Consider the following 10,338-nt stretch of genomic DNA (forward strand, 5'->3'; position numbering starts at 1 on the left):
AATCCATTGCCTGTGCAATGCAGAGCAGCAGAAATGAACTCTGTGCTCTGCCCTACATGCATGTGATGCAGCGTATTTAGTTACATAAAGGGCCACATTCATAAACAGAGCAAGGATTTCAGTGTCCAGGCAAAAGCATTCATCTGTTCGACCGGGAAACTTCAGGGCAAAATGTTCCAGTTTGGTTTGCAGCGCAGATCTCTTATCCAAAGGCAGGTTGCAACTGAACAACCTGTGTTCTCACCCTGTTCAAGTTCCTGTTGGTGTCAGTAGCCATTCTCGGAATACAGAATGCACGGAAAGTAACATTCATGAGGATAATATTTTGCACGTTCGCCAAAGACTCTCAGTGCACTTTACAAACATGAACGAGTTCAGCCTTGCAGCACCTCCGTCTGCTGTTGTTCGGCGTGCGTGGTGAGGCAGTGTCACCCTCATTTTATAGTATGGGAAACTGGAGCACAGCAAAGCAAGCAGCTTGCCGCAGGTCACAGAGCAAGTGCACCACAGCACTAGGAACTGAGCTCTTGACTCCTCCCGCTATGCTTTTAGCCGCCATATCCTCTTTCCTCCCTGCATCCGAGAGCCATCTGGAGACTGTAACAGATCCGCAGTGCGAGCTGTCTAGCCAAATTTTGCCTTACAGGGGAAAATGTGAATCTATGTCATTTGGAAAGGCACTGAAGTGATATTGAGGGATGGAAACACAGACGAGTGAAATAGGAGGACTCTGTGTGTGTTGTGTCTAGGACTTACACTTGGGATGGTGTTTTTCCACTTCTAAATAACCTACAAGATTCAAGATAATGAGCTTAGGAGGAAATCATTAATTATCGATGCAGACAAAACAAACAGGCAGGAGGTTAGTAGACTGTATTTTGTTTATGAGAACATTTATTTTAAGGCAGCACTGGAAATTGGAGATGCTCATGTTCTCCTTTGCAAGAGCTGCAATTAGTGAGATGAATTTTGTCACAGAAGCATTAATTACTAGATATGTTTTCCCTAAATATCTGTTCCAACACTTGATGATTGTTTCCCTGGCATCTCGTTAGTTTTGAATTTGATTTAGAGTCCTGACACAGTTCTAAACAAAAATACTCTCCTGCAGTTCTGTAGACTAGACAATTTATAGTTTGTTTTGTTGTATCACAAATGGCAGTATTGCCACAGGCAATAAATAACTTAAATACCCTGCTGATACTCATCATGCTACTGATTAACTGTCAAACACCACATGGTATTGTGTGATAGCAGCATAAACTTTTTTTGATAACTTTGTTAGGGTCAGTTTATAATACTATAGACTAGTCTAGCGTGATAATCCACTAAATCCTAAATGCTAAAGTTGGGGCTGGTCTACAATAGGAACTTACATCAATATAGCTGCGTCTCTCAGGGCTGTGAAAAATCCACACCCCTGAGAGACATAGTAACACCAACCTAACCCCTGGCGTAGATAGTGATAGGGAGACAGAAGAACTCTTCCTAGCTACCACCTCTCGGGAATTACCTACGCTGACTGGAGAACCCCTCCCGTTGGTGTAGGTAGCGTCTACACTTAGGTTTTGTCTACACTAGCACTTTTGTCGGCAAACCTCTGACCGACATAAGTTTCACTGACAAAAGCACTGGTGTGGACAGCGCTGTCAGCAGGAGATGCTCTCCTGCCGACATAGCTACCACCACTCGTATGGGGTGGTTTCATTAGTGTAGACATAGCCTGAAGTGCTACAGCAGCCAACCTGCAGCTGTGCCAGTGTAGTATCTTACATGTAGACATATGCTTGGTCTCCTACATAAGTGGGCTGATATTCAGAGGGGTTGAGCATCTGCAGTCCCCTCTGATCGCAACTCAGGTCACTTTATGAACCTTAGTCTAATAATATTGGCCTAAGCAACTTGTGTGACATTACTGTGATCCTTACAGTGTGGTTCTACTACATAAAATGACTGTGTAAAAAGGGGGTTGTCTTACTCAACAAATCTGATCACTTTGTGTGTTCAGAGTCATGTCCCTTTTGGAGACTAAAATGAGTTTGTCTGCCTTTACTCCTGTTAGCCCTGCTGAGCCAATGCAGCTAGGAGAGCATGAGCTGGAATATATTCCTCCTTCTGCATCATCAACAGACTTGCTCACTACGTTCCAACTAGTTACACCCATGTAAGCCCCCGATGGCAGTGGGCTTCCACCAATGTCACTATGGGCAGAATTTGGCCTGTAGATCCCTCATTACTGTTAACGATGTATGAGAAGGAAGGAACTAGCCTGAGTGAGTTTGCAGCATTAGCCCTGAGGGGGGAAAATATCAAATCTGTTTGCTTGCAAACAGAGCATATTTAATATGGAATCATTGACAGACAATAAACATGGAACTCCTTGAAGCCGCTTTTACACAGTCACTTTTGGGAGAAGAAATGCAACTTCCAGGGGACCTAGCGAATGAGAAAAATTGGATCTGTGCCTTTTTTCCCCCTTGCCTCTTTATGATGCAGAACGAAGTCTTGAAATGTTCTTATTTTATTGCTTGTATTTTTCCTCAGAAATATCATTTGTCTATGTTTTTTTTGTACCGCAATGCAATACATTGACAGTTATGTCATCAGCTGACACCATTCTCTCTTCACCAGACTGATACTTTTGCTGATTTTGATTCGATGACTGACCGATTACTGGATGAAATTATTCAACATATCCAGTTGTACAACCTCTCCATCTCCCGGATAAGGTAAAATACACTGACAGTTAATTGGATGTGACGGAGCACAGTAATGTTCAATAGAATCATCTCCATTATATGGGGCCTGATCCAAAGCCTTCATGTCAATGGGAGTTTTTCCATAGACTTAATGGGCTTCACAATGTGTATTAAGACGCTGGTTTTGTCCAGACCTGGCAGAGCAGCTGCTGAGCTGGAAATGTCATGGAGGATAAAGGAGATGGGAAAACATGACTAAAGGGCATTAATGAACAATCTTTTTGGAGGCAGAGCCAATCCACATAGCGCAAGAGAGAGCTATGCATGCCACACGCATTTTGAAGTTAAGGAATATATAGACTGTTCTTTGTTTGTGTGTCATTTTGTCTCTCCCGACAGTTTCATTGGTCATTCCCTTGGTAACGTCATCATCCGATCAGTATTAACTCGGCCAAGGTTTCGCTATTACCTCAACAAGTTACACACCTTCCTGTCCCTCTCTGGGCCTCACCTAGGGACCCTTTACAACAACAGTACTTTGGTTAGTACAGGTAAGAGTTAATGAAAAAGGCTACGATTTGCTTTTGTGTGTAGCAGTACCTGTAAGAGACCATTGTGTGAATGGGGCAGTGGTACTGACTAGTGTTTGTGTGTGTCACTAACCAGAGCTGTGGGAAATAGTCACACCAGATCTCCAACCACTTGAGTTTAGCTTTGGGTTTGTGTTTAGCTGCAATCAGAATTCCCGGATCAGGAAAGCCTGCACCTGGGGGCTGAAGTTAGGTGCTTCCACTTGTGCATTGAATCTCAGCTCCCAACCCCCACTCTGCTGCCTGAATAACGTCGTTGCTGCATGAGCCCCAAGGTCAGGGAATTCCCTGCCCAACAGCTGCCTCTGGAATCAGCAGTACAGTACCTGCAAAACTAAGGGGGTAAAATAATGTCATGGGACAATAATGTCATAGCTCTCCTAGATCCTTCTGTTCTCTGCTCTTGGAAGCAGAGACTACAATATGGCCCTGAGGTTTTCTAGCCACTGGCCACCAGCACAAGAAGAAATGTAGAGTACTGATGGGCAGTTGCCTTGGCACTTCTAGCCCAAGAATGTTCAGTAACAATTTATTAACCGTGGAAGGGATTCTTTAATTTTGGGACGTTTGGTCTGATGATTACGAATACGGTAAACCTGCACGTCAATTGTCATTCCAGGCCTATGGCTCATGCAGAAGCTGAAAAAATCAGGGTCACTTTTGCAGCTGACCTTCAGGGACAACGCAGATCTGCGCAAATGTTTCCTGTACCAGCTCAGCCAAAAAACAGGTGAGTAAATGTCTGGGTGGAGAGCAAATTCTCCAAAGTGTTGTCCCATGCCGAGATGCTCTTCAGGAAATAAAGGAAGTCATCCGTGTTTGATCAGTGTTTTTTGCTAATCGTTGGCCTCGAGGGGAGATGGGCCTGAAGCAAAACTATTTAATGGACTCCTCTGTCTGATCTAATCCATTTTACTATGCATTTCTATTGTGGACATCACCATGGAATGGAGTTGCCAAATGCTCCCCACCAAACTTTGGTCAATTTGCAACTGAATACAAATGCTGTAGTTCAGGCCCATCTCTATGTGCACACTCTGTAAGCAAAGACTAGTGGTGTCATTAGGTTGCTACAACCTAATTTATATTGCTAAAGGGCAAAAACTTTATTGTTTCGTTTGGCTTAGTTTGGAAGCATTCACTTAGGGTGACCAGATGTCCCGATTTTATAGGGACAGCCCCGATTTTGGGGTCTTTTTCTTATATAGGCTCCTATTACCCCCACCCCCTGTCCCGATTTTTCACACTTGCTGTCTGGTCACCCTACATTGACTAGAGCTGGCTGAGAGTTGACACATAGACCTTTTGGTGAAAAATGCAGATTTGATGATACTGCAGCAGTTTGAGAATTTTTGTTGGTTTTGCTGAATCGTTTCATCCAAAAAAATCCCTAAAAAATTCCAAAAAAAGTCAAAACATTTTCTCTAGACATTTTAAAAACAAACCATTTTGATTGTTTGGTTCCAAATTACTTTTTGCTTCAAAACATCCCCTAATTTTTTTTAAATCAAAAATGTTAAAAAGGCTCAACATCTAAATGATTCTTTGGGGGGGGGAGTAGCCAAATTAAAAAAAAAAAGTTTTTGGTTCAACCAAAAACATTTGTTCCTTTTTAAAAAAAAAGAATTGCCAATGGACAAAAAAAAATCATTATTCACACAGCCCTAATTCTCACCTCTAGGACTCAGGATGTTTGAATCTAGGTCCCCAGTGATGCTTTTATTTAAGCCCACAGTTCAATGCCAGAGGGAGAGTTATCAGCCTTCCGCTGTAATGCTAAAGAGAGGCCCCATTAGCCCCGCCTCAGTCTGTCCATGATCAACTGAACCGAGGCTCTTTCAGAAAAAATTGGACCGAATCCTAGTGTTCTAGCCAGAATTCCCTCTCTCAGTAGAACATTCCTACTAATGCAGAAGTCTGTATGGGAGTGGTCAAGTGCTGTACATATTTGCCTACACTGTCACTCCTGATATTTAATTCATCACCCATGAAATACTGGTATAGGCTGCCGGAAGGAAAAGGGCTATTTGTAAAATCAAATGCTATTCTTTAATAATACTTTTCATGACAGATGTGGAGCTGATATGTCATAATGCTATGAATATTGCTATGTAATAGTTTTATGAGGGGAAGTTGTTGTATGTTGGGATGATTTGAATTTCCTGTATGACTGTATTGATCTAATTTATATTGGTGGTAGTGGTACATTTATCATACACCTAGAATGCTTGAATTCAACTGGATCTGGAGAGGCAGACAACACAGTAGGTCCCAGATAAGAACACCCAAGCACACACTTGAAAGACAGTGGCATCCTTCCAGGCTGTAGGCCAAAGAGACACAGCCGTTTTGCCAGGCTAGAGATTAAAAGGACTATAAACAGTTATAAAAAGTCTTGATCCCCGCGAAGGAAGTGAGTTGCTACGGGGCTGTCCAGGGAGTATCATTGGACAGGAAGACAAGCTGACAAAGAGGCTCTGCAGAAGAGTTAGGTGATGGTTAGCCACCTGGTAAGCAGATGTGTATAGGCCGCTCTGTTGTTTATAAGACATGCTTTTTCTTAGATGCTGTTCTGCTAGATAAACGATACTTTGCTTTAAGGAGGCTGTTGGATCACTAGTTACCACTGTCATTGCCCTGCAGGGAACAGAACTGCAGGGTCTGAGCCCAAGTCAGACCTGCTAAAGCAATCACTGCTAGCACCTGGGTCACTGCCACCCAGAACTTAATATTAAGGGAAGAATTGCATGATTCAGCCCTGAGTTCAGGTGACAGCTGGAGGCCCGAGACCTCAGAGAGGGATGCAATCGATGAGCCCAAGAGGAGTCAGAGGTGTGGTTCCCCAATAACTGCGTCACTTCGTACTTGCCACCCTCAAATGCTGTGCCGGCGCTAAGAACACTCCTAAGAGCTAGGTAGTTACGTACTAGTATTCTCATTTTACACATAAAGACACAGAGAAGCCAAGTGACTTGCCAAAACCACAGAGCGAGTCAGAGCTAGCAATAGAGCTCAGGAGTTCCTGAGTCTCTTGCCAGTGCTCATTCCTCTAGACCGTGCAGCCCTACTCATATTCAGGGGGATGCCCAATATCTCACAACAAAGTCTGCAACAGTGGTAGTAAGTGAATGCAGGTCTCACCACTCCCAGGCTTGTGTTTTAACCCACAAAGCACTGTCTCTCCTACCCTACCACGATCATATGCATACCTGTGTCCTTCCCCCAACTGTGTCGCTTCCTGAAATACAGCCTTGCAATCGTACCAGTCTGCATCCTGTGAGCCTTTTCCAAAACCCACTGAAATCAAAGGAAAGACTCTCACTGACTTCACTGATTTGTGGATCCGGTCCTGACTCGACCCCTGTGCTACTCCATGAATCCTGTGGGCTGGAGCGCTATGTGTGAAGACTTCCCTTGCTTTAATGGGGGTGTGCTCAACAGGCTTTTGATCGATCCGTCACTAGCACTGTATACACAGCTGATGTACTAGAACAAGCAGTGATTGATACTGCACACTGAATTCATCCATCTTGGCTGGGCCAGATGACTTCACAATACATTAACAGAGAAAAAAAATCGTAAATTACAGCAATGCAGTCTCAACACCATGGGCTTTTAATTACTCAATAGAAAATAATGCCCAGATCCTTATTTAAAAATAAACCTACTCCAGAGTCTACAGTAAGAATATCAACGCTCATTCAGATTCCCCTTAAAAATCTCTTTTCTGCCGTCACCTCTGACAATTAAAAAAACCAAAAGACCCAAGAACAAAATCCCTAATGTAATTGAACTATCCCGCTGCTTAACCCTCTTGCTAAGTAACCATGGGATATCATTACTGTGAGCCTGCACCTTTGTTTCTTTCCCACCACATTTTTGTGTTCATTTATGATGCTAATTTGTTTGCTTCATTTCTCAGTTTAGGCCCTGATCCTACAAACACTAGCACAAGAATTCCCATTGAACTGAATGGGGCAGTTCATGTTTGTAAAGCTGCTCATATGCATAGGAATTTGCAAAATCGGGAACTTAGACTGGAAGCTCTTTGGAGCAGGGGCAGTGCCGTTACTTCTTCCTGTTAAGCATCTGGTCCACATGGATGTTAGAAAGAGCTAATTACATCACAGCTTACAACAGTGACATCGGTAGTTTACGCTATTACTGTACTGTTCTTTAGAAGTATGCTACATATATAATTATTCTTCCTCGACTATGTTGTACATTTTAAAACACATGCAATCATGCCATACTCCTGAAGAAGAGTCTGTGTAAACTCGAAAGCTTGTCTCTGTCACCAACAGAAGTTGGTCCAATAAAAGATAGTACCCTCACCCACCTTGTCTCTCCAATACTCCTGTTAACATGTGTGTAGATTTGTTGTTTTGATAGATTGCTGAGATATACAATTTTTGATGTATTTCTTTGTTACAGGTCTTCAGTACTTTAAAAATGTTGTGTTGGTGGCATCTCCCCAGGATCGATATGTCCCATTCCATTCAGCAAGGATAGAAATGTGCAAAACCGCACTTAAAGACCGGCACACAGGTATGATAAGACCCTGTCTGTGTTCACAAACCATTGAGTTGATTGGTTGTTTGTTTAGGACTTTTGTACAGCTGAGGATGTTGCATCAGAATGATTTTTTGCATTCACCGTTTAAAAAATAATCGAAAACTTAAGCCGGACAATTTTCTCGTCCCATAGGAAGCTATTGAAATCAATACAGGACCTACGTATAAAGCTTTTTGTGTGATGAAAACAAATTTCATTCAAGATTGTAATCAAAGGCTTCCCCCCACCATTTCTGTTTAAAAAGTGGTGATGATTATGATAAGAAGGGAGGAAGGGATAGCTCAGTGGTTTGAGTGTTGGCCTGCTAAACCCAGGGTTGTGAGTTCAACCTTTGAGGGGGCCATTTAGGGATCTGGGGCAAAAATCAGGGGGTTGGACTAGACCTCCCGAGGTCCCTTCCAACCCTATGAGTGTTCTATGATAGAATTTGTTGCCAGCATTGTTGTTTACCAGCCTGCTGAATTACCAGTATTCTTTCTCCTTTGTTTCTCATCATGAGCCTGGTCCAAAGCCCACTGAAGTCAATGGGAGTCTTTTCTTTATTTTCAATAGACATTGGATCATAGCCCTTATGATTTAAGCCTCAGTCCCATCCGAAATCCTTTCTGGGTTTTGTAGACTTGGAGCAAATCCCTTGACGTCAGAGGAGACACATCCTCTGCTTTTACCAAGATTGCCTTTGTCCCTGCGAATTCCCTTTTATTATCAACAAACACACTGTTCATTTAGAGGCCACCGCACAGCTCCATTTTAATGGACCTGTCATAAATAATGGCAAATGCATAGCAGTCTGATTCTTCTGCCACCAGTTTCATGTGAATGATTGATTTGAATTGGGTTATTCCTGATTTACACTGGTATACGTGAGAAGAGACATCCATGACCAACAGGTCAAAAATGATGCCTGGTATTATCAGTCTCTCAGCTGTAGTTCTTTCCCTCCGCTTCCCCCACTGCTTTCCCCCAGCCCGGACATAAGTTGAGGAGGGAAGGTCATCTTCCCACCCATTCCTCAAGCATTCCTCTCACAGGAAAACACAAGGCCCAATAGGACCCAGATCCAGATTCAATATAAATCATTCAAATCCCTACAGAGCATTACCTGCTTTCTTCACCAGCCTCCTAAAAACACCTCAAGTTAGTGTTCTGGAATAGACAGGCAGGGTGTTCTGGCCTTAGCTGGTTCCCCCGTCGAGTCCCAAAGGAGCTGTATGCCCCATGCCCCATTGCTAGCCCATCTGAACTCTACCTTACAGAGAAGGAAGGGTCCAATTCTGTTACCTCTGAGAAGATAATGGGGGTTTTGCTCTTCACTTCAATGGGATCAGGCCTGAGTCCCCAGGTACTTTATACAGCATAACACCCAGAACTTCAAACTCATAATCCTAGCAGACCCATCAGGCTGCTCTGTATGCCATGGATCCACTTCCGATTAGCAGTAATATGGCATTTGATCCATCTTCCTGATGGACTGTCCTCTAGAATCCAATGTCCTGGCACCTTTCAGGTTTCCCCATCCAGGGGTGCCAGGGTATAATTGCACTGAGCGGAGAAGACCCATTACCAAGTCACTAACACTTTGACTGCCTCTTAAAATCTCTTTCAGGTCCCATTTACGCAGAGATGATAAACAACCTCCTCCAGCCTTTGGTCGGGGCAAAGGACTGCACTTTAATCAGACACAACGTGTTCCATGCGCTCCCCAACACTGCCAACACGCTGATCGGACGGGCTGCCCACATAGCCGTGCTGGACTCTGAACTTTTCCTGGAGAAGTTTTTCCTCGTGGCAGGACTCAACTACTTCAAATAGCACCCGAAGCACTGGGTAACAAAGGAAAAGCAGAGGGTTCAATGGCGTAGAAGCCCTTAGCCAAAAGAGCGCAGTATTAGAAATGAGTAACATGCACGTGATGAGGTGGGACCTTAACACTCATCCCATTTTCATTTATGTTTCAGAGAATAAAGTGCTGTGGCTTTAAGATATTCCAACTTCCAAATATTGGTGCTTTTGGAAGACACAAATATTCATGTTCAGTTCCATGTTCTCTTTTGATTGTTCACCTAAGACAAAAGCCACTTCTGAAACAGAGAACAAAAATAAGAAGGCCAACTCTATAGATGTGACTGAACCAACATGATTCCAACCTCTGTTAAATATCACTCGAGGGACACAGTCTTCTTTGATTTCACACTCATGTACTTAATAAGAAAACTATACATCTGTAGCACTTTTGTTGGGGGTAGTTAATACAAGAGAAAACAAGCATATATGAACTCAGGTTAAAATCTCCTTTTTGATGAACTGGACAATATGAAAAATATGTATGTGGTCAGAATCCTTGATAGCTTCAGTGGTTCCATTTGTCTAAAGAAAATGCACAGATGGTTCCATTATCCGTACTCATTTGTAACATTCATGCAGTCAAGGCATGGAAGAGGGGAAAAGAAATATTTAAATAAAAGGAAGGAGTC

The 10,338-nt window shown here is 43.1% G+C and overlaps 1 protein-coding gene across 1 annotated transcript in view; it reads left to right on the plus strand.

The window, feature by feature from the left end:
* Nucleotides 1-9,676, plus strand: part of FAM135B (family with sequence similarity 135 member B) — a 242,186-nt gene extending 232,510 nt beyond the window's left edge. The window contains exons 15-19 of the mRNA XM_065398959.1: nt 2,632-2,729; nt 3,099-3,250; nt 3,909-4,019; nt 7,724-7,837; nt 9,471-9,676. Coding sequence (XP_065255031.1) covers nt 2,632-2,729; nt 3,099-3,250; nt 3,909-4,019; nt 7,724-7,837; nt 9,471-9,676 — 681 coding nt within the window. The remainder of the gene's footprint in view (nt 1-2,631; nt 2,730-3,098; nt 3,251-3,908; nt 4,020-7,723; nt 7,838-9,470) is intronic.
* The last annotated feature ends 662 nt before the right edge of the window (nt 9,677-10,338 follow it).

This window comes from Emys orbicularis, chromosome 2, assembly GCF_028017835.1.
Source record: "Emys orbicularis isolate rEmyOrb1 chromosome 2, rEmyOrb1.hap1, whole genome shotgun sequence".
Lineage (NCBI taxonomy): Eukaryota > Metazoa > Chordata > Testudines > Emydidae > Emys > Emys orbicularis.